Source organism: Neomonachus schauinslandi, chromosome 1 (genome assembly GCF_002201575.2).
Source record: "Neomonachus schauinslandi chromosome 1, ASM220157v2, whole genome shotgun sequence".
Lineage (NCBI taxonomy): Eukaryota > Metazoa > Chordata > Mammalia > Carnivora > Phocidae > Neomonachus > Neomonachus schauinslandi.
The window spans coordinates 213,787,109-213,810,281 of record NC_058403.1 but is presented as its reverse complement, the minus strand read 5'-3'; the positions used below and the strand labels follow the sequence as shown (position 1 = coordinate 213,810,281).

The following is a 23,173-nucleotide window of genomic DNA, read 5'->3' as shown; positions in this document are numbered from 1 at the left end:
GTTCTCACTGGTGTGCTCGGCGAGCACGTGTGGCTCTGGACGTGTCGTCTTCGCTTGCGTGTTGTGACACTCACTCACCACCACCTTGGCAGATCTTGGTGTTGGTTTCCGTGTCTGTTGCTGACGAGGCCGGTGATGGTTTAGGCGGACACATGTCATTGCCACGAGCTTGACACCAGGCATCGCGTCTGCCCCAGCTTCCAGGGGAGTCCCAGCTGAGGATGGGGCAGAGCGCTGGCATCTTTAAGGCGAGAACTGTCTTGACCCTAAATGTTTCTTTGTTGAATTGCAGGAAGCTCTTCGTGGGCGGTCTTGACTGGAGCACCACTCAAGGTAGGTGGTGGGGACCGGCCTGCCTGCCAGGCGCCGCAGACAGGCTTATGACCTTGGTCTTCAAGTTGTGTGAATTCATCTCTCCCTAGTACCTCGGGTTTTTTGTTTGTTTTCTTTAATTCTTGATTGATTTGTTGTCTTGAATCCCGGGGAGGAGGGGCACTTGACTGGGGGCTGTCCCGACATCTCAGCGGAGTTAGGGGAGGGATATGGAGGGCAGGACACTGTTGGTGCCTGGAGGCTCGCTGGCGCAGTCCCTGAGCTCAGGCTGGAGGAGGAAGCAGCTTGTGGCCGCTGGCATTCCTGGTGGTCACTGGTGCACCCTTCCCAGTGCCTTTGGCCACTGTCCTTGTCGGTTGCACCCTTTCTAATTCGTGTGAAGACATAATGCGTCCGGGTCTGGAATCCCCTGTCCTTTCCCGTGGGCCTTCTGTCCTGGACCATCTTCCATACCCCCCGGTCAGTTGCTGAGCCAGTTTACCAGTTGCTGGTTCCACACTTCCAGGTCAGGCTGAAGAACTAGGAGCAGGTGTGCCTGTCTGCTCCGCACACCGCGGGTGCCAGTGCTTAATACTCTGGTGTGTGTGTTTGTGTTTTTGTCCCAATCTCTGAGCAGAGACTCTACGCAGCTACTTTTCCCAATATGGAGAAGTTGTAGACTGTGTGATCATGAAAGATAAAACCACCAACCAGTCTCGAGGCTTTGGGTTTGTCAAATTTAAAGACCCAAACTGTGTGGGGACGGTGCTGGCCAGCAGACCACACACACTAGACGGCCGAAACGTAAGTGTCCTTCCCTGGAGTCCTCTCCCTCCGGCCCCTCCGGCCCCTCCGGCCCCGTCCCATGCTGCTCCGCCAGCCTGCCTCTGCCACTGGGCCTTGGTGGGTGTGCACGTGAAGGAGCGTTTTAGCTTAGAGGGTGCACTTAGAGGGTTGCAGCTCTGGGCTGAGGCACTTAGAGGGTTGCAGCTCTGGGCTGAGGCTGGATTTGGGTAAATTGACTGGAGGCGTGGGCTTGTTTGGGAGAGTAGCTTCGTATTTACAACGGACTCATTTGAAACTTCTACAGATCGACCCAAAGCCATGCACTCCCCGAGGGATGCAGCCGGAGAGGACACGGCCCAAGGAAGGATGGGTAAGGGGCTGGGCGGGGTGGGGCGGCCTCTCCGCATGTGCCGCAGCCCCAGCAGGAAGGAAATATGTACCTTTGATCTGGTGTTTTTGCTCATTACCATTGAGAACACCAGAGGTCTTCTCGTTTGCTGTTTGAGCAGCGGAGGATTCAGAGGATTGCTCAGATTTATCCAGTGGTGTACATTTGTAGCCAAGAATATTCTTACTAGTCTACCTTGAAAACAAGGAAAAAACCTCCCACACCTGGGATCAGGTGTTCCATTTTCTCCTCCCTGGTGGCTCCCACCCTGCCTGGCGGGGGCGGGGGGCGTGTCAGAGCACCCTCTGCCCCTGCTCCCCCCCTCCTTTCTGCTTGCTGGCCGCTCCCGTCCAGGTGCTGGCCGTGTCTGAGAGCCTGGTTGCTGGTTGTTGGAACAGCTGATTCAGAATCTGCCAGTGTGATAGCTCCTCAGGGATCCTCGGAGCTGTGTGTGGCCCTTGATGCTTGGCCAGTTGGAGCAGACCCGTCCTCTGTGCACCATCACCCATTCCTCTCCTTCCCCAACCCAGCAGGTCTCAGAGAAGACCATCATCCAGGACGCCTTTGTCCTAGCAGAAGGGCCTGGCCAGAGCTGGGCTGGAGGCAGGGCAGATGTCTGGCCCAGGGCCCGAGAACTGCATTTCTAGCAGGATCCGGCTGCTGCTGGTAGACAGGGGCTTCAGACCCTTAAAACAGTTTTTATTTTCCCAGTTTTCTATTGGGAAACTTTTTGGGAACTTTACAGAAAAATCAGAAGAGTAGTACATCAAACACCTAAACACATCGCCTAGATTTATCAATTGTTAATATTTTTCTAGTTACCTATATTTCTATCCCATCTCTTTCTGTATCTATCACTCCTAAACTCGGGAGCGTGTATCTTCTAAAAGCATGTTCTCGCACATAACACCCATCCCCGCAGCGGAACCCCACAGCAGAAGCGTCGGCCGGGGCTCCCAGCACCACCTGTGTCCAGACGGGTGCACTTGGGGCTTGGGGGTCATTTCACAGGTGGCTCTCGTAGCTCTTCTCTTCAGACTGGAATCCCAGCCACGTTCAGATTCCATTTGGTTCCTCATGTCCTTCAGTCTCTTAGCAGCTTGACTGAGATGGAGCAGGCACTTGATGGAGTTTGACCCCTAAGTGTACCTGTGAGACCCTCGCCTGCCCCCAGAGTTCAGTGGCATTGGTCCAGAGCCATTGGGACAGTGCAGCCCGGGAGCCCCTTGGACAGGAAGGACAGGGTGTGAGGAGTGCATTGGGGGGAGGCAGCCTCCCAGGAGCAGGAGCGGAGGTTCTGGTCCTCCTCCTCTACCCACAAGGGACAAGCTTGGGCAAGTGTTTCCCTCTGAGGTGTGAGACCCTCCCCACAGAGGGTGGAATCATTGGGGTCAGGCAAGGCGAGTGAGAACTTCCCATAGTCCTCTTTTGTTACCAGCTGAAAACTTGAGAAAACTGCTAGTTTTCATCATTATGGCCACCAAACCCCAAGTCCTTACTTTGAGATCATAGAGCTATATGCTCTCTAGCTATTCTATTGTGATTCAGGGTAGTTCGATACAGGACCCACCACATGCTCTGCACATGCATTTGAATGGTGGTGCTGGACCCCTGTCGCCCCGGGTCTCTGTAGGAAATTGAAAGAAGAGTTATGATAGTCTGCTGATTGTGTTTCTCTTTAGTGGGTTTTTTGGAGTGTTTTGGTCTGGCTTTTAGCTGGGTCTTAAAACCAGGCAGCGCACATCACATACTCACTATGGGGAGCGTTGTGAGGGTTTCCCACACGGACTAACCATTTTTTCCTTCTTAAAACAGCAGAAAGGACCCAGGAGCGATAACAGTAAATCAAATAAGATATTTGTCGGTGGGATTCCTCACAATTGTGGTGAGACAGAGCTCAGGGAATACTTCAAGAAATTCGGAGTGGTGAGTTGTCCCTGCACCAGAGCACGGCGGGTCAGGGCGGGAGCGGTAGAACCAGGTGTCCATGGCGGTTAAGCCTGGCAGCTCTCTCCTCTGGGCCTGTGTCTCCCCCAGAGCAAGCCAGAGCCCGGGAGAGGATTTACTGCTTTTTCAGGCAAACGAAAGCTCACCCTGCCGGTCTCCTGGAAGGCCCTTGTGATTGGTTGTGAGCGCCATGGTGTAAAGCACTAGATAGTGTTAGGGAGAAGCGGGGTTTGGCTTGCCCAAGGGAGCCAGCCTGCTGTCTCTCGTCACAGGAGGGAATGTCCTAGGCCAGGTCCTTACAGCAGCAGTGCAGACCACCAGCCCGGACCCAGAGCCACCCTGCTCCAGCAGCTCACGCTGTCCACCAGGCTGCCAGGCACTCCCTCCCTGGCCAGGGGTCGTGAGAGTTTTGGACCTGTCACCTGTTCAGTGTTTCCTCAGTGACAGCAGACCTTCTCCCAAGGCTGGTTTTGTTTCTGGAAGAGGCTGAAATCTTTTAGACTCTTCTTTTTTTTTTTTAAGATTTTATTTATTATTCATTTGACAGAGACAGGCACAGCGAGAGAGGAAACACAAGCAGGGGGAGTGGGAGAGGGAGAAGCAGGCTCCCCGCCGAGCAGGGAGCCCGATGCGGGGCTCGATCCCATGACCCTGGGATCATGACCTGAGCCGAAGGCAGACACCCAACTGACTGAGCCACCCAGGCGCCCCTCTTTTAGAATCTTATGGGGGTTTAGAGTTACTTGGGCTCCTACAGGAAACTCCGTTCTAGTAGGGCAGACAGAAGAGAAGACAGGGGCTAGCAAGCAAGCTCGTGTGGGGTGCTTGTGCCCCAGTCATCCGAGGCAAAGGCACGGGGTCACCCCACACTCCCGCCTGGTCACACACCCTGTTGGTGGGACAGCCCTGTTGCCTCATTCCCACCTGTTTGTCAGGGGTGCCTGAGTGTGCCGAGGACCTGGGCCAGGAATGAAGAGTGCCAGAGCACATGGTGATGTGTGCTCAGTGAGCCAAGGGCCCGGGAGAGAGAGGGGTGCTGGCTGGGCGGACATCTGTGAGGGAGTGCCAAGCCAAGCGCCGGTCAGCTGGATGGTCTTGGACCTGCGGCTGACCACCAGAGCTCTGGGTCCTTCTGTCCCAGCATCTTGGTTTTTGTCTGTGAATGGAAGGGAGCACTATGGGGCTGGGGCCTCCGGTGTCCACCCCGTGAGCACTTGGGGCAGAGGCAGCATGCACTTCCCCTGGCCTCCTTCAGGCCCTGTGAGTCTCAGGCATCAAACCCCATAAGGCTGGCCTTTTGCCTCAGGACTTCCCTGAGGAGTGTCTGGAGATGTTCCCAAGCTGTCTGTTTGCCTCGGGAGTTTTGTGGTAGCCAGATGTGCCCGTGGCTGCCCGTGGCACCCGGATTCTCGAGCACCCGTCTCTCTTGCAGGTCACAGAAGTGGTTATGATCTACGACGCAGAGAAGCAGAGACCTCGAGGTAAAAGACATGGAGTTTGTCCTTGACCTCCCCTTCAGATGGCAAACTATTTCACAATTAGGTGGTGGTGGTAGCGAGCATTGCCTCAGAGAAGGATGATTTGGAGACATGATTAAAACGTAGGCCCTTCCTGTGCAGCCCCAGCCTGTCTGCTTCCCAAGGTCAGACGTCACCGTGTTTTTTTGGCTCGTGCTTTTGAAGTTTTTACAACTTGACATGAATTTCAATATGGTTTCTGTTTTTAAATGTGTACTGAAAGATTGGTGCTTTTTTCAAATGGTGCACTTGTCACTCAGGGCTGCATCCTGCTTGGAGTCCCCTGCCCAGGCAGGTCTCATTCCATGGCGTCAGGCTAGGTCTGCCCCAGCTCGGCTTGAACGTGGACTTTCCTTTATCCATCCCATGCTTTTTTCCTGTTTTTCTTGTTCCCCTAAGCCCGTGGGGCAGCGGGAGGAGGGTGAGGAGCCGCCTCAGCGCATCCCCGGCGGGTTCCGGGAGCGGCCCACGCTCACACGTCCAAATTGGTTTGTGGGGCTGGGACAGCGGGCACCCGATTTCCGTGCCCTTTTTTATGATTATTATTTCTTTTTCTTTTTCTTTTTTTTTAATTTTTTTTGTGGCTGCTGCTGTTTGTGCCCGCCCGTCTGTTTTGGTTCATCCGCCGCTTTTGGACCGGCTGTGTGAGCTGCCCTGCGGTCTGGGCGCCGTGCAGCCCCTGCCCCAGCCCCGTCCGAGGCCCCCCTAGCGCACAGAGCCGGCGCCACCGCAGCATGCGCCCGCCATGCTGGAGAATAGTTTGCCATTTGAACTTCCATCCTTCTCTTCCTCCATGATAAGTGACATATCCTCACTTCATGTCGATTAAGCTGTTAAGTCTTAGCTTAACTTTAACGTAGACATACATGCTTAGTGACGTACTTAAGTGTCTCATAGTAAAGTACAGTAACGTTAAGTAAGTTGTTTTTCCTTTTCTCTCTGTGAATTGTTTGTGATTAACGATATCTCTTTAGATTTCTCTTCTCCAGGTGCTAAATTATATCACACAGGTACAGGCCAGTCCCGCAGTCAGAGGAGGGAACGGGCTTTGCTCCAGTGGGGTGTAAACGAAGTTTCAGTGTGTTTCTGTCCGCTTCCTCAGTGGTGATGTCGCCTCTTGACAGACAGATGCACCCCTAGACGCCCCGCCCCGGGGCTCCTTACCCAAGACTCACCGCCTCTTGCGCTATAACGGACCACGCGAGCCCTGTGGTTGCAGACACTCCTGCACTTGGAGAAAATGTTAACTTTTTAACATGCTGTTCATCACCCATGTTGTGTTCCACCATTTGCCTCCGGTCTTGTGAAACTTCAGGACTTGGGAATCCTGAGGGCTGCTCTTAGAGTCATACCCCCAGTCGGCCCCCTGAGGCCTCACCCTGGGCCTGGGGAGCACGTCGAGCCGCCGTGGGCTGGGGGGTGCAGGCAGGAGGAGCTGGTGGGGAGAGTGCTTCGGGCTTGACCTTGGGACCCATGTTCCCGTGGGGGCTCACAGTGTCCTCCACCTCAGAGAGTCCCTGTGAGCACGAGGCCAGCAGAGGGTGGGAGCGACAGAGGGGCATCCCAGAGAGCTCATCCTGCTTTCTCCCCTTCCCAGGTCTTTTCCAGGGCTCCACCTCCCTCCTCCTTCCTCCCTCTTGGCCAATCTAAGACAGTGTCCCTGTCCCTGTCCCAAGGGTTCTGCATGTGTCTCACTGGGGACAATGAGGCCCTGACCTCACCCCGGCCGCTGCCTTTGCTCGCCTCACACCTTCCTCTTTGGCGATCTGCGCTCCCCGCCCCGGCTCCAGCTTCTGTCTCCTGTGTCTTGCTGTCATCGTTCTGCAGCCGTGTTTCTGCTCCTTCTCGCACGCCGTGTGCAGGTTCTTGTGTGAGTGTGTGCATAGTCACACTCAGACACGCGCGCGTGCCGAGACACATCCGAAGCCTCTGAGTCCCGGGTGTCTCTCCCTGCTGGTCTGTCATCCCCAGGTTTCTGAGCTGTCTTCTCCCCCCACCCCCTACCCCAAGGTTTTGCCTACAGTCTTCCCACACGGCCCAGCGCCTGCAACCTCAGTGTCCCTCTCCCGTCCTCTTGAGAGGCCTCGGGCTTGGCTGCTCCTTCCCGGTGCCCCCTCCCTGCCCGCTCTGGCCCTGCGGCCCTTGGAGGCCCTGTCGGGCGCAGGCCTGACCCGGGCTCTTTGCACCGGCCATGTCATGCTCTGTCGCTCTGTCCCCGCCCGCACCCCGTGCCCTTCTTCAGCCCGGTCTGGGCGCCCAGCCCTTCCCCTCACCCGTCTTTTGTTCTCCCGGGTCTTCCGGCAGCTGTCTGCCGCACGCGTCCTTTTGTGCTTGGAGCAGATGGGCCCCGGGGAGGCAGTGCAGTCGGCTGAGGACCAGACATGCCACCGTAGCTGGGCGGTCACACTCACCCAGACCAACCAAACTTCGTTTATACTGCCACTTTCTTGTGTTTGGGAAAGGCTAAATTTTTTTTCCCTTTAAAATTCTCTTTTTGATGACACGGTGCCTCTTGCTCTTGCTGCTGACAGCAGAGTTTGACCTGCTGGAACCCACTGTGGCCTGTATCTTTGTGTATTTTACTTACGTAGCTGCGTACAGATAGATAAGTGTATACATACGTATGTTCCTGTGCAGGACTCCTTGGGCTTACCCAACGGTGTTGGATAAGCTTAGCGGGGCACTAACTGTAGAGACCGTACTCCTGTTTAACGCGCTAGAACGATAGATGGCTACTGTCAGCACTAGTTGCAAAGCAAATTGCAAGCCGAGGGGGAGAATCTCGGGTTTCAGAAAAGCAGCCGCGCACCCACGGCACACACCCCGCCGGAGGTGGAGCTCACTGGAGCTCGCGGCCCGCTGCCCTGCTTGCAGGGGTGCGCCGCGGCCCCCTCCACAGAGTGCTCTGGCACACTCCGGGCGCACCGGGCCTGCTCCTGGGCCAGGCCCCCGCCTCTCTCCTGCCCGGGCTGCCCCTGTCTGTGAGGCCAGCCCCTGGGGGTTCCCACCGTGTCTCCACGTGGAACCCCGCCTCCATCACTGGCTCGGGCCCCGCCCTGCAGCCTCACATACTCCGCTTCCCTGAAACCCTTGGACGACCCCTCGGCCCGGCCCTGATACTGTTCATCATCCTGTTTTGTGTCACAACGCCCTGCTACCTTGATTCACTCTTCGTCGTTGGCTAGGTTTTGGATTTATTACTTTCGAGGACGAACAATCAGTGGACCAGGCTGTCAACATGCATTTTCACGACATCATGGGCAAAAAAGTGTGTAGTTGTAGTTTTATTTTACCTTAAGACCAAACCAAGTCTTAGGCAACTTAGGGATTTCACTGGAAATGACAATTCCTGAACAGAAAAAGGGCCGGGCGAGTCGACCTGGGGCATTGTGCTGTGTGGGCTTGGGCCTGCTTCTGCAGAAGCAAGGGGCCCTCCCTGCCCGAGGGGTTCTGCCTGTGGCGTGGCGTCTCCCGTCTCGCCAGCTCTGCTCCCGGAGCCCCTCGCTCTGGATCACCGGGGACTGGTGGGTGGGGTGGCCCCCCGGCCGAGGGGCACGGTCTGCGGGGGCCTCCTGGGCTGGCCTCCAGTGAAATTGCAGGTTGCCTCAGGCTTGGTTTCAGTGACCACTCCTTCAGATGTCTGTCCTGCATTCCAATTGCCTCCTGCCACCCCATGATGTGTGGTGGGCAGCGGACCTTTGACCACAGGTTCCATGTCAAACCGAAAGAGACGTAAACATCCTGAAGGATTGGTTTTTTTTACTTGGGTCACTTACTGTGAAACTCCGGTCCCAACCACATGCTCTCGGTAGTACTTAACTCCATGCAGTCAAGTGACCTCTGGTTTCATCTTCATACTGTGTTGCTGCCATGGAGGCAGGCTGGCTCAGAACGTGGCCCCTGCTCCTCATTTTACTGGGGCCCCCAGAGCTCTCTAAAACGAATCACTGGTAGAAATTCTGCAGTGGGGGATCCCTGAGAGTTAGCAAGAGGCTTTGGGTCCACATTTTTGCAGGACTCCTGTCTCCGTCCTTCTGAAACCTGCTCTGCACGCCCTGGCGGTCCCCGTGGGGGCCACACAGGCAGCATTTCCTTGTGCCCTTTGACATGCCCTGCCCTGGGGACGAGACCACGGCCATTTTTGTCAGTTACGACATTGTGGAGGGACTAAGGCACCACAAGTTCGCTGCCTCCCCAGCGCTCCCACCCCAGCCCCACAGCCCATCCCCGAAAGCTGATAAACGCAGCAGTGCGTGGAGCTGTAGTTACATACAGGTGGCTGAGGTTTTGTTGCAGGCTTAATTAATTCCGTTTGAACCTGACTAAGCAGCAGACACAAATCTCGCTCCGACGTTCATTGAAGCTTTTAGTTTAAAATTAGCATGCAGATTTCAAGGATGCATGCCAGTTACGAACACAAGTTCAAAGGAGTCCACGTTCAATATTTTAAGGTACTGTGACATTTAAAACTTGGAGGAAGCCTGTCCTGCTCTAGGGGCAGAAAGGCTGCTAAGCGCACGGATCTGCTCCATCTTCAGGCGGCCGGCCCCCCCCACCGGTTTTGTAGGACGCATCGGTGTCTGAGTCTGGTCTGCACGGAGCACAGAGCGGAGACTGAGGTGGCTTCTCGGTGTGGGGCTCAACTTCTAAAGTAAGGTGCACACGTGTGGGAGCCCGGCTCCCGGCAGCAACCCCTGGCCTCGCCCTGTTCCCCTTGCCCGACCTTCACTGGTGGGCAGGCCACAGCAGCCCCTCGGTTCCTTAGTGGGGGTTCGCCTCCGTGAGGGGCTTGGGTCCCACTTCTAATTAAAACCGGAGTGCCAGTGGCTGCGTCCATGTTCTGAGAGGAAGAGGATAAAAATTAAAAAAAAAAAAAAAGTTTACAAGGGCTGCTTTGCTTTGTAAGCAGGAACCAAATTCCCTTAAGGAGAGTATGTGAAGACTCATTAATTTGAGTTCTTTGAAACGGGTCCCTTGGTCCTGCTATCACATCGCCTTGAGCTAACGGGGATTTTGTTCCTATCCGTGGAGTGTCCTTGGGGCATCAGGAAGGTGGGATCTTTGTGCCTCTGTCCCACTTCCTGTTTGTTCTCCAACAGGAAGGGGTCTTAAGGCAGAACCGATGGAATTCTGAATACATAATGCTTAGCTCACCAGACTTGAGACCCCAAGGATGACTCCAAGTGGATTTACTGTCTCTTCCTTCCCATTAAAATTTATCATAAGAAAAAAACGAAACAACTGGAGACTCCAGTGCTGAGGCAGCCCTGTAATTGGGGGATTTCGGGTTGTCAGTCTGCCTGCATCTTAGAAGCTGCGTGAGGGAGGGAGCCTTCTGGCGGCCACAGAGCTCGATGCTAGGAGGGCACGTACAGTCCCTCCCGCTGTCCCGGCCCCTCCCAGTGCTGTGGCTCCCGACAACGTCCAAAAGAGGCAGGGTCCTGGGCTGCTGACCTAACACAGTATGAAGATTGCTTACTGATTCAAATGTCCATTTTATTGCATGTTTGTTTACTTTTTTTGTTAGATGTAATGTAAGATTCTCTTTATCACATCCATTCCCTCTGACATTATTTTGAGTTAATTGAGATTCTTTAAGCGTTAGCCTGGGGAAGGTAAGTCTTTATCTTCCATTAGACATTTTAAATAAAAAACCTAAGTAAACCAACTGTGTTTCTCAGGTATGAGCTTAAAGTGCAGGCAGGGTGGGCGGACTCTGGAAAGGTCCTCTGTGTCTGTTGGCCTGGCTCCCCCCAGCGGAGGTCCCTCCTCCACCGCGGTGCTCGGACAGCATCCGGCTCCTGCCGCGCTGGGGCCCTGGAGAGGCCTGGGGAGAGGGCTGTGATTGTTCGGTCGGTCCTGGTCTCTGTGTCCCTGGGGTGACGAGGCCATCGAAGGAGAAAGCTGTCATTTCACCTTGACTGAAAGACCCTTGTCACACAAAACTCTGAGGGTTCTTGGCCTTCGGTCCGTGCTCTGCAGCGGGTAGGGCTTAACGTGTCTTACGGTTGCATCCGTTGTACCTGAGAAACATGTTCTAAGCAAAAAAGAAAAAAAAGAAAGAAAAGGGAAAATTATAAATTTTTAAAGAAAAAAAATACTGGCCTAAATAAGGTTTATAGTTAAGTATTTAGTTTTAAGTCATAAGATGCTAAGTGTAGTCGTAAGTTATCTGAGGGTGTGTCTGAAGGGAAGGGGGTCCAGGACCCTCGGCATCTCCCTAAACCAGAGCTTCGTTTGTCTAGGTGGAAGTTAAACGGGCTGAGCCACGGGACAGCAAAAGCCAAGCGCCGGGACAGCCAGGTGCCAGCCAGTGGGGCAGCCGGGTCGTGCCCAATGCCGCCAATGGCTGGGCAGGCCAGCCCCCACCCACGTGGCAGCAAGGATACGGCCCGCAAGGTACGGCTCCAGCACCCAGAACTGGTCGTGCCCCCAGACGGCCGCCTCAGGGAGGCCTGCTTGGAGGCCAGGGTCCCAAGCCTGAGGGGCGGCAGCTCCCCACAGCTGCGCACGCCCTTTTCCTGCAGACACGGCGGAGGTGGGACGTGCTGGCTGGACAGGTGTGCAGGCCTTTGAGGGAGTACCTGAGGGCAGAGGTGGGGCTCCCTCCCCGTCCAGCCCCAGGGTCGACACACACAGCTATGCGCTCATCCAGTAGCCAGCACGTGGGGTCTGTGCTGGGTACCCGTTAGCGCCGGAACCTTCCAGCAAACCCCCAGAGGGGTGCTGTCCAGTCAGCTCACAGATGAGAGAGGGGCTGGCTTCCCTGTGCTCACCTGGTCCACCTGAGCGTGGTGTGACCCTCGGTGGTGTGCTTGGGCCACAGCCAAGTTCCCCACCTGCGGTTTGGGCAGACGGGTCTGGCTGTGGCCAGCAGAGCTGCCGCGAGCGTCCTCGCCCCACGTGCCGTGCTGTGGAGGAAGGGCCACGTAGGTCTGAGGGAGCAGTCGGTTGCTGCGTGTGGCCCGCGTGCTCTCCCTGTGGTCCGTGGCCGTGCCGGGCATTGCCTCTAGGGGGAGGCTAGGAGGACCTGGTGGGTCGTGGGTCGTGGGTCGTGGAGTCTGGCACTGCCGCCATCGCCCCCAGCAGGTGCTGCACCGCTGAGCGTAGAGTGGGAAGTGGGCTTGGCCTGGCCATTTCAGAGGCTCAGATCAGATGCTTTTAGGGAGACTGGGGCTTTTGGCCGGCCTCTTGGGCCCTCTGAATCTGCTCCTGCTCCCGGGGCTCTGGGCTGTCAGGGCCTCTGTGTAGGGTCAGCGGAGTGGTTAAGGACAGCTTGGCAGAAGGGTTGAGGTTCCCAGGGGCCCCAGGACAGGATCTGGTAGCCACTGCCTCCTTCAGAAATGCAAAGAAGGGACAGTGTCCAAGGAGGGGCAAGAGGAGGCCAGGTAGGTCTGTCTGCACCCAGAGGCACCTGGCGCGCTGCCCCCAAAGCTTGCAGATTGGTCTTTTTAAAAATATTTTATCACAAGATAAAACACAGCCGGGGCGCCTCGGTGGCTTAGTAGGTTAAGCATCTGCCTTCTGCTCAGGTCATGATCCCGGGGTCCTGGGATCGAGCCCCGCATCGGGCTCCCTGTTCCGCGGGAAGCCTGCTTCCCCCTCTCCCACTCCCCCTGCTTGTGTTCCCTCTCTCGCTGTGTCTGTCTCTGTCAAATAAATAAATAAAATCTTTGTGCTGCAGTGGGGGAGGGGGACAAACAGCCATAGGAGACCAGGTACTGAGGCCAGAAACTCTTGCCCACTAGCACTTGGCTGGAAGCCGGCCCAGGGCTCCCACCACCCAGCCTAAGGTCTCACCTGTGCATCTGAGCCCCTGGTCCGTGGGGGTCCCCTTGACCCTTTCTGATGGGTTCTGTTGAAGAGCCAGGGCCACCTGACCAACGGGCTTCTCTTGGGGATCCTTCCCCTGTAGAAGCAGGACGTGAGTGGCAGCCCTTTGCCCATACCCAGGTGCCTGTGTTCCTGGTCCACCACGGGCTCCTCGGATGCCGTCCTCGGGCTGGGACGTCCTCCCTGTGCCCGCGTGCGGCAGGACGCCAGGCCCCTGGAGTGTGTTTCCAGGAGGGCTTTGCCAGCAGAGCAAGAGCTGTTGGGGTGGGTCAGCTGCCAGTCTGGGACATGGACAGGACACCAACCACTCTCTTTGTTTTCCTGTTTAGGAATGTGGGTTCCAGCAGGACAGGCAATTGGTAAGTCCTTATTTGTGGGTATCCGAGAGAGAACGGAGTCTGAAATGGGGTGGGACCCCGGGGGTGGCCGGGCACTGGGAGCTGTGTGCGCCACACCCTTTCCCCCTCACCCACCTCTGCGTCCTGTGTTCCAGGTGGCTATGGACCACCGCCTGCGGGGAGAGGAGCTCCCCCACCGCCCCCACCGTTCACCTCTTACATCGTGTCCACCCCTCCTGGAGGGTTCCCCCCTCCTCAGGGCTTCCCACAGGGCTACGGTGCCCCCCCACAGTTCAGTAAGTCCCGCGGGCCCCTGGAGTGGGGCGGGGGGCCCATGCTGAGATGCGACCCTGCAGCCTGTGCCCGGCACTCGCTTGGGGCACGTGGCTGGGGCGCTGCCTGCCGTGGTCCGCCTGCTTGCGGGGCTGTGTGCGTGGCACGCCTGGTGTGTGAGGGAATGTGCGCCCTCGCTGGGGCATCTGGATCTGATGGGACTCAGCAGTGAGGGGCTGGAGAGCGTCAGGAGCTCTCGTCTGCTGGGCTCTGGTACAGCACCTGGGCCTCGGGCAGCTAGCGCGCCTGCGAGGCTCTGTGCTCGCCCTTGGTGGGAAGGTGGCCTTGCGGCCTCGCCTGGCGCACCGTGGCTGACTGCTGTCACTTTGAGTGCCAGGCAGCCAGCCCAGACGGTCCCGCGCTCCTGCTGGGAGGTGCTTGGGGGTCTGGGTGTGTTCTGTTGGAGTGCACCCCGGCGCAGGTCAGGCCACGGGACAGCCGTATGGCCCCTCACCATGGCCTGGACCACATCTGATTTTAGTTGTAACCAGGAGGTGGGTGGATAGAAACGGGGTTGTCGAGCCCCAGGACAGAGGGGAAGGCTTGCCGTGATGGAAGGTTGGCGCTGTGTCCGGCAGGCGGGTTTTGTCCTTTTCAAGAGGACGCCAGTGCAGCCCCTGCCTGTGGGGTCCCTGCCGAACGCTCGCTGTTGGGGTTGCGACAGGCCGCCCCAGGCCCACACTAGGGACATCCCCAAGGCCTGGCCGCTCGGTGGGTTTCAGCAGGAAATGGTGCAGCGGCTTCTGGTGGGCTGGGCTGTGGTCGCGTACCGTGTCTGTGTCTTCCTCTCCTGTTTGTGTGCAGGTTTTGGCTATGGGCCTCCGCCTCCACCACCGGATCAGTTTGCCCCACCGGGGGTCCCTCCACCACCTGCTACTCCGGGGGCAGCACCTCTGGCTTTCCCTCCGCCCCCGTCTCAGGCCGCCCCGGACATGAGCAAGCCTCCAACGGCCCAGCCGGACTTCCCCTATAGTCAGTACGGTGAGTTGGAGACCTGCAGGCGCGGCCTGGGGCCCGGGACCTGGCCCCACCATCTCCTGCCTTCCTCCCCGCCAGCAGGAGTGTGGCAGGAGGCCCGCTGTGCAGAGGCTTGTTGCAGAGGGTCAAGCAAAATGAAAAGCAGGATTTTGGTGTCTCGGGTTTTGGCTAGGGAGCTAGTCTTAGAAAAGCATCGATCGTGCAGCAGGTGTCCAGGCCGCGTGGCTTCGGGAACCCGAAGCTGTGACGGGGGCCCTAGGAGGAGGACGCGAGGGCCTTTGGGGCACCCCCAGCAGGCCCTGTTCCTGGTTGTCTTGTTTTCTTCTGTGTGCAGAGCGCAGGGCGGGCACCTGTGGGCCACGTGGCTTCGTGGCTCTGGTCAGTGGCAGGCATGGGCTCGGGTGTTACCATGTGCTTCACTCGAGGGGCTGGTCATGGAGGAGTTGCTTCTGAGCCTGGGGTCTACAGGGTGGCGACCTGTGGCCTGTGTGGGAGGAGCTCATGTGAGGACAGGGTTAGGCCCGGTGTCCGGGGGTCTCCTGCTGCCTCTGCTGGGCCAGGCGGGTGGGGCTGCCTGTCGCCAGGGCTCCCAGGGCTCTGCTCTTCCCACTTCATTGCTCAGACGGTTTGGCCTAAGACCGCAGTGTCTGCAAGTTGAAGCTGTTCTTGCCCTCAAATGCCATCCGTGGCCAGCTGCTCCCGGCTGCCCAGCATCGTGCAGTCTTGTCCCCCTTGACGCTGTGCCAGGCAGCGCTCCCCGAGTGCATGGGTTGTCAGCACCCCCCTCCCCCCCCAGCAGTTCCTGCTGCGTGTGGCGCGCGTGAGCAGCCCTGGGTGGGGGTGTGCTGACCGCCAGCGTGGCCCCGCCCCTCTGCTGAGGCTGCCCTGGGGTAGTCACCCTGGTCTCGTCTCTTGCCAGGCCTGGGTACCTATTCTCAAGACCCGTCAGGCTTCGGGCCCATACTTTGTTTACACTCTTATGGTCAGGCTGAGCAGTGATGTGGCCTAGGTAGGTGGCACCTCCTCATCCACGATCCCCACTCTGTCTGCACCCGGGCAACGGACATCGCCTCCTCTGCCGTCCTGGGCGGGGGTGGACCTGGCGGTGCCCTCGGGACGGGGCCCTTGCCGGGGCGAGGATCTCGACTGGCCACGGCCCCATGGCCCCAGGAGCTCTGCTTCTGCTGGGCAGCAGACACAGGCACCCTGTGCCTTTGTGCACCCTGTCCCACCCGGGACCCAGGGGCCCCGGGACACGCCTTCATCCTGGGTGTGCAGTCTGGTGCCGTTCCCCTTTCCAGAAGCGCTTCCCATGCCTTTAGAGGTCAGCAGTGCAGGGTCTAGGTCCTGTTTGGGGGAGGGACCTGCCCGGCCCAGGCAGTCCCTGCGGGCATGGCGTCGGGCACGCAGTCTTGCCCCACACCCGCCGGTTCTACGGAAGCTGCCCGCTTGGGTCGGCTCTGCAGGGAGGACTGTCTCGAGTCTGGCGGGCATCCGGGGGGGTTGCGGGGGAGGCCTGGCACTAGTCTAGTCTGAGATTTTCTTAAATTCTGGGGGCTGTGTCTGAGTTCCCCACGCATGCCACTCGAAAATAAACTTCTGGAAGCCCTCGGGCCACCGAGCCAGGCCAGGTGCTGTCACGTCTCCAAGCTCCAAGGTTTGCAGGGGCTCAGATGGGCTGCTAGGGCCCAGCCCCGGGTCCTCGGGAATGGGTGGGGAGGCGAGGCCGAGCACGGGTGGGGCAGACCAGGGGCTCCTCGAGGTCTCTGAGCTACGTTTCCTTCTGGGCAGAGGCAGCGGTCGGGGTCCCGTGGGCGAGCAGGGTGGGCTGTGCGGGCGTGGACCCCTCCTGGGCCCCCGGCTCACTGGGCTTTTTCCCCGCAGGTTACGGACAGGACTTGGCTGGCTTCGGACAGGGCTTCTCAGACCCCAGCCAGCAGCCCCCCTCCTACGGGGGCCCCTCGGTGCCAGGCTCGGGGGGCCCCCCCGCCGGCGGCAGTGGCTTTGGACGAGGTCAGAACCACAACGTGCAGGGATTCCACCCGTACCGACGCTAGCCGCACGGTGCCCTGCGGACGCCGGGTGGCTGAGACCCGGGATTTGGAACTTGTGAACTCGTGACAATCACAGACTTGGCAGAGAAATGGCGACTCGACGGTGGGGGGAGGGGGGCGAGAGGCTTTTGGAGGCGGCTGTGGGTGTCTGGACTGACGTTTTTAAATATATTTCTTCCTCTGACCCATCAGCACAATAAAAAAAAGTCACTGGTTCAACAACAGGGTTTAAAAAAAATGTCTTCAGCTTTAATTCAAAACTTGAGGTTTCCTTTTCTTCCTTTTTTTTGAAATTATTTTCTGAGCCTTTTGTTTGACCGTATATTGTAAACTTTTATGTTAAAGAAAAAAAATATACATTTACAAATTGTGAGATTTTTAAGAGAAATTTTCTACGATGTATACTGGCTTATTTTTTAATTTAAAGCAGGGTTTCCGTGGGCACTGGTGGCAGCGAGGGGCGTGTTCAGTGACTCACTCCTGGCTTTGAGGGCTGGGGCCCGTTGGCCCAGAAACTCTGGGAGCTTACCGAAGAAGTCTACGGAGCGTGTTTTGTTTTTTGTTTATTCCTGGCTTTTGCCGACTGACCTGCCCGGCGCCGTCTGCAGGTGCGCCGTGGGGGCCGCGCCCGCCCAGCCTCTGCCGGCGCCGCCCCGCGTCCGCCCCAGCAGCAGGGACAAGGAGGCCTTGTCAGCCGCTCTCCCGCGCACGTGGTTTCAGGGCGTCCCCACTGACCAGTTTGACCCTGGTTTGAATAAAGAGAAGTGCGTTTGGATTAGAAACCCACGTTGTGTCCTTTCATTCCCTCCCTGCTCTGGGCTGGGCGTCCCCACGGGAGGACTGCGCTGGCCCTCGGCCTCCGCGGCCCCAGGCACGCGCAGTCCGCGCCCCCGGGGAGCCCGGGGCCCCACCTCGGTGCGCCCAGGGCCTTGGCGTGGTGGCGGACATGGATTTTAGGATGGCCTGGGGCTGGGGGCCTGGTGAGAGCTGCAGACCCAGTGTGAAGGGGCCCAGGTTCCAGGGCTCGGGCCGCCCGCTGGGTGCCAAGGGAAAGATGCCCGGACAGATCTGAGTGGGGACCGGCCAGGCCTCCCCATTCCCGTGGGAGTGACGCCTGGACTGTGGCCTTGGGTGGGCCACTCACCTCTCCACAAACTAGGCTGTTGACATGGGTGGTGTGGGCGTTGGGACACCCAGTCGAGGGCCAGCAGGAGGCAGCAGGGTGGCCTGAGCCCCTAGAGCTGAAGGGAGATGCCCCAGGGGCACCTGGTGGGGCCTGGCCATCCTAGCTGGGACCCCCAGCCAGGGGGAGGAGGTGGGCTGGGATGAGTTCCAGCATCCCACAGTGGCCACTCCCCTGCCTGACACACACGGCCTGGCCGGCAAAGTGTCTGCCAGGCCTTTCCAGCCCTGGACATTCCGGATATTCCGTTCCTGTCCATGTTCCTGACTGCCCCTCTCCCCAGATAGAAGGGGCTGTGACCGTCAGTGACCACGGAGGGGAGTCTGAGCTCACGTGCACACAGGACTTCTTTGGCTCTGGCCTGGCCTCTCGGCAAGAGTGGGAGGGACTCCTGGGCCCGGGGGAGGCTGGCCCTGGGAATTAGGAACAAAATGGGTGAATCCTCCCGTGTTCTAGTGCGTGGGGGCCTGAGGGCTGCCGTCACAAACTGCCACCAACTTAGGGCTTAAACCTCTCACGCTCATGTCCTGACAGTTCTGGGCTCAGAAGTCCTAAAACCCCGGCGCGGGCAGGGCTGTTCCCCCCCCCCCCCCCCCCCCCCCCCCCGGGGCCCCCCCCCCGCCTTTTCCCGGCCCGCGGCTCCCCCTCCAACTCCATCCTCACCACCAGCAGCGCGGGGTCTGCCGATCTCTGGGACTCCCACCCTCTGCCTCCCTCTCGTGAGGACCTCGTGAGGACGCCGGGTCCCCCCCTCCTCGGGGGCCCTGACAAGGTCCCCTCTGCCGCGTGAGGGGACACGTCCTGGTTCCCAGTCTTTGGAGGCCGTTATTACGTCATTCTAAAGACCACCGTCAAGATTTTGAAAACGTAAAAAGAACAGGGATGGGCGCCGGGGGGGCTTAGTTGGTGAAGCATCTGCCTTCGGCTCAGGTCATGATCACAGGAAGCTGGGATCAGCTCCACATCGGGCTCCCTGCTCAGCGGAGAGTCTGCTTCTCCCTCTGCCACCCCCCGCGCCCCCCGCTTGTGTGTGCTTACACTGTCCTCTCTGACAAATCTTAAAAAAAAAAAAAAACTATTAAAAAAAATGTAAAAAGAGGGGCACCTGGGTGGCTCAGTCGTTAAGCGTCTGCCTTCGGCTGGGGTCGTGGTCCCAGGGTCCTGGGATCGAGCCCCGCATCGGGCTCCCTGCTCCGCGGGAAGCCTGCCTCTCCCTCTCCCACTCCCCTGCTTGTGTTCCCTCTCTCGCTGTGTCTCTCTCTGTCAAATAAATAAATAAAATCTTTAAAAAAAAAAAAATGTAAAAAGAACAGATTCATCCAAAATGCACCGGATGCCTCCAATGTACCAGCCTGAAATAAAGCAATGGACAGGGCGCCTGGGTGGCTCAGTCGGTTAAGCGACTGCCTTCGGCTCAGGTCATGATCCTGGAGTCCCGGGATCGAGTCCCGCATCGGGCTCCCTGCTCGGCGGGGAGCCTGCTTCTCCCTCTGACCCTCCCCCCTCTCGTGTGTTCTCTCTCTCTCAAATAAATAAAAAATCTTTAAAAAATAATAATAATAAAGCAATGGACAGAACAGCCAGAAACCCCCATCCACACCCACGGCCCAGCTCACGTTCTGGGGCAGGGAAGGTGGGTTTAGCTCGAAGGCCAAGAGAGGGGCGCCTCCCCTGCAGTGCTCACCCCGCCACCCACCAGCCCGGTTTACAGGAGGCACTTCGGGCAGGCGCCCTCCATCCCTACTGCATGTCATCACAGGGTGAAACCTTAGCTCCTTTTTTTGTGAAATTAATTCTCTGCAAAATGAAGGTTCCCTGGCAAAAGGGCATTATGCAAACGAGGCAGGGATTTCCGGCCGGCCAGGGGCTCCTGGGACCACACCTTACTCTGGTGAGCACTGGCACGCCCCTCGGGTCCCGAAGGACACATCCTGAGGCCCCCAGACCTGTGCTTGTTCTCCACCAGGGATAGGGAGGGACGTCCCCTTCTTGGGTACAGTTTAACGGGCTCTAGCCACAGGATTGTGGAAACGGCTGAGGAGGCCGGGCTTCCTGGGAGACTTCCTGTTCCCTCCAGGCCAGCCCCAGCTCCCCACAAAGCTACGGGTCTCAGCCAAACCCCACCCAGCAATCTGGGGGAAGGGTCTGGAGGCTCAGGGGCTGCTGGTCCCACAGGCCCAGCACTCAGCTGGGTGGGGCGGAGGCACCTGCCTCATGCCTCCCCTCCCGCAGGCTCTTTGCATGCTTGCCCGTCCAACGGGAACTCCCCTCCCGATGCCTCTTCCATCCCTGCCGTTCAGTGTGGTTACCCATATGCTCGGGGTTCCCACTGCCGTTTCACCTGTTTTCTGTATGCTGTGTATCTGTTTCTTGTTTCTGTATGCCTCTGTTGAGGTTTTTGCATTAAATGAGTATCTTCTAGTGTACCGTTTTAATTAATGATTTTTTTTCGTACCATATATATATTTGGTTTTTTATTGTGACAAAACATACATTAAGATTTGCCATCATAGCCGTCTCTAAGCGCACAGCTCAGCGGCATGAAGCACACTCACCCTGTCCTGCGACCACCCCCACCCTCCGTCTCCAGAACGTTCCGTCTCCCCACACGGAGACTCTGTCCCCGTGAAGCACGGACTCCCCACCCCCACCCTCCGTCTCCAGAACGTTCCATCTCCCCACACGGAGACTCTGTCCCCACGAAGCACGGACTCCCCACCCCCTGCCCCAGCCCCGGCTCCCACCCTCTCCTTTCTGTCTCTGTGGACGGGACTCCCCCAAGGACCTCCTGGGAGTGGGGTCCTGCGGGATGTGTCCTTCTGGGTCTGGCTCCTCTCGCTGAGCCCGGTATCCCCAAGGTCCCTCCACGTCGTGGCAGGTGCCGGGGTCCCTTCCTTCCTGAGGCTGGAGCGTGTTCCCGCGTGGGGACGGACCGCGCCGTGTGTACCCCTCATCTGTGGGTGGACACTGGGGTGCTTCCCCCTTCGGGCCGCGTGACCCATGCGGCTGTGCGCAGGTGAATCTGTTCGAGTTCCTTGGGGCGACAGCCCTACCGCCTTGTTCCCTGTGTGCTGTCAACGTTAGACCCGCACACGTGTTACAGAAACCTAGCAGTGCACGGCGGTACTGACTTCGGGTGCTGAAGGCTGGCCGGTCCCCATCAGGGGCGCCTTCTCGGAGCACCCTGCAGAGCCCGCGTCCGGCCCGCCGGCCCCCCGGCTTTTCCTCCTTGCTCCGGACTGACCGCCGCCCCCAGTGGAGCGCCAGCTCCCCCGCGGCGCTGGGCCTGAACCCGCACACCTGTGCTGGAATAGGGTTGCAGGAATATGAGGTTGCGAAAGGGGCAGCGACGTGTCCCACGTCCCCCAAACACGAAGGCGGCCGGCCCCAGCCCCGGGGGTCGGAGCCCCGCAGAACGGCGGCGGTTGCTTCAGCCTGCGCAGCCTGCGCTCGGTCCTCCGGCCAGCAGAGGGCGCGCTCCTCCGCCCAGAAAGCGGAAGTGCGTGCGCGCGGACGGCCGAGGGGCGGGGCGCGCGGGGACCTTGTGATAACTGCGCAGGCGCAGGGAGGCGGTCCTTTCTGTAGGGCTGACAAGATGGTGAGTGTCGTGGGTTGGTGCGACTGTTCCCGGCCGATCCGACGCCATCCGCCGCCTGACCGCGCCGCGAGGGCCGGGGTCAGGCCGCTCGGCTGCGGCAGCCTCCTCCAAGCGTCCGGGGCCGCCGGATATGGGGGCGCGGGGTGGGCCTGGTTGGTGTCGGGATGACGCGGGGCGGGGAAGGCCCGTGCTCGCTGGCACGTCCCCGCCGAGCCCCAGCAGCCCGGAGCCGCGTGTGTGTGCCCCGGCCGGAGGCGGCGGGGACCCGGGCCGGGTGAGCCCCGCGGCCGCGGCGGCTGGGGGTCAGGTCCTCGGGCCCCGCACTGACGCGCGCCCCGGCCCGCGCAGGCGGAGGTGGAGCAGAAGAAGAAGCGCACGTTCCGCAAGTTCACGTACCGCGGCGTGGACCTGGACCAGCTGCTGGACATGTCCTAGTAAGGGGCGGCCGGGGGAGGGGGCCGCGGGCCGGCGGGGCTAGGGCCGGGGAGGGGGCCGCGGGCCGCGGCGGGGGTCCGTCCCGGCTCAGGCCGCCCGCGCTCGCCCCTGTCCGCAGCGAGCAGCTGATGCAGCTGTACAGCGCGCGGCAGCGGCGCCGGCTGAACCGCGGGCTGCGCAGGAAGCAGCACTCGCTGCTCAAGCGCCTGCGCAAGGCCAAGAAGGAGGCGCCGCCGATGGAGAAGCCCGAGGTGGTGAAGACGCACCTGCGGGACATGATCATCCTGCCGGAGATGGTGGGCAGCATGGTGGGGGTCTACAACGGCAAGACCTTCAACCAGGTGGAAATCAAGGTTCGTGCGGGGCTGGCCTGGCGGGGGGGGATCCTGTCCACTGACGTCACCTGACGCCCTGCCCTGCTCGCCCCCCCGCAGCCCGAGATGATCGGCCACTACCTGGGCGAGTTCTCCATCACCTACAAGCCTGTGAAGCACGGCAGGCCGGGCATCGGCGCCACGCACTCGTCCCGCTTCATTCCTCTCAAGTAGCCCGTCTGCCCAATAAAGGCACAGACTTGTTTAGTGCGGAGTCCGAGCGTTCCTTCCTTCCTGGTGTCCGCCACCTGGGGCCTCGGGTCCTACGAGACTTGTGCCAGCCGTGGCCCTGGTTTCCTGCTGTGGGCACGCATTGTTGGCACCCTGAGACAAGCCCAGGGTCCTGTGCCGTCTTGTGCTCTAGCGTCTCACCCTCCAGCCCCAGACCCTCGGGGGGAGCTGCCATGCCCTTCTGGGGCTCCTCCTCCCACGTTCTCCATCACGGGGGTGGTTTCCACAGCTGAAGCGAATGATTGGCAGGAGCCTCTGCACACCTCGAGCCTCTGCCCTCCCTCCAGCTGCACACACCTACCCCGTCCCTCGCGGTGCCGTCTTTAGTCCCCTGGGTCTCCCATGGTGTCCCGGGGTGAGCTCACCCAGTACCCCCTTAGGATTTGATGCAAGGTCTCAACCCTGCTCCCTAAAGTGTTTTTGCTCCAATTTGTCTCCTTCACGACGGGGAAGACCTGCAGGCCGCGGGGGGCAGAAGCCTCTGTGGACGGGGTGTAACTGTCCAGGCGGCGCTTCCTGTGACTCCCTGACGGACGTATGTGGGGGGGAGGTGAGGTGGTATCCTGGTTGTGGCCTGAGTAAGCTGGCGTGGGGACAGCAGGGAGGCGTGAAGTGAGGTGCCTACTGTGCCTCTAGTGGCGGTAAGGTGGCTGCGCCTCCGGAGGGGAGGTCAGGGAGCGGAGGCAGTGGAATGAAAAGGAGCCTCCTGCCTTTCCCCACTCCCCCCAGTGATGACTGCTTTGCCCTCCGGCTGCTCTTTTTCTGGACTCTATCTCCGGGTTGCAGCATAATGGGCTCACACTGTTACCTCGAGTTGCAGTGAGTTAAGTTAGAAAGCTGGGGCCGTTGTGTTTGTAATTTGTAGC

The 23,173-nt window shown here is 59.2% G+C and overlaps 2 protein-coding genes across 6 annotated transcripts; both read left to right on the top strand.

Annotated features, from left to right (window-relative positions):
- Positions 1 to 173: 173 nt before the first annotated feature.
- On the top strand, positions 174 to 17,268 carry DAZAP1 (DAZ associated protein 1). 5 transcript variants are annotated; one of them, XM_044918107.1, is made up of 12 exons: positions 174 to 333; positions 950 to 1,116; positions 1,403 to 1,468; positions 3,305 to 3,412; positions 4,866 to 4,914; positions 8,136 to 8,218; positions 11,196 to 11,349; positions 13,113 to 13,142; positions 13,277 to 13,417; positions 14,259 to 14,435; positions 14,638 to 14,640; positions 16,317 to 17,268. In XM_044918107.1, the coding sequence occupies exons 1-12, from the start codon at positions 222 to 224 to the stop codon at positions 16,487 to 16,489; spliced, it is 1,263 nt and encodes a 420-aa protein (XP_044774042.1). In that variant the 5' UTR covers positions 174 to 221; the 3' UTR covers positions 16,490 to 17,268. The 5 variants fall into 5 exon arrangements, with proteins under 5 accessions (XP_044774042.1, XP_044774018.1, XP_021560646.1 ...); XM_044918083.1 differs by having other exon boundaries at positions 176 to 333; positions 3,302 to 3,412; XM_021704971.1 differs by lacking the exon at positions 14,638 to 14,640 and having other exon boundaries at positions 177 to 333; positions 3,302 to 3,412; positions 13,277 to 13,412; positions 16,317 to 16,404.
- Positions 17,269 to 21,238: 3,970 nt separating this feature from the next.
- RPS15 (ribosomal protein S15) lies at positions 21,239 to 22,283 on the top strand. The gene is made up of 4 exons (XM_021705327.2): positions 21,239 to 21,267; positions 21,616 to 21,701; positions 21,821 to 22,055; positions 22,137 to 22,283. The coding sequence occupies exons 1-4, from the start codon at positions 21,265 to 21,267 to the stop codon at positions 22,248 to 22,250; spliced, it is 438 nt and encodes a 145-aa protein (XP_021561002.1). The 5' UTR covers positions 21,239 to 21,264; the 3' UTR covers positions 22,251 to 22,283.
- The last annotated feature ends 890 nt before the right edge of the window (positions 22,284 to 23,173 follow it).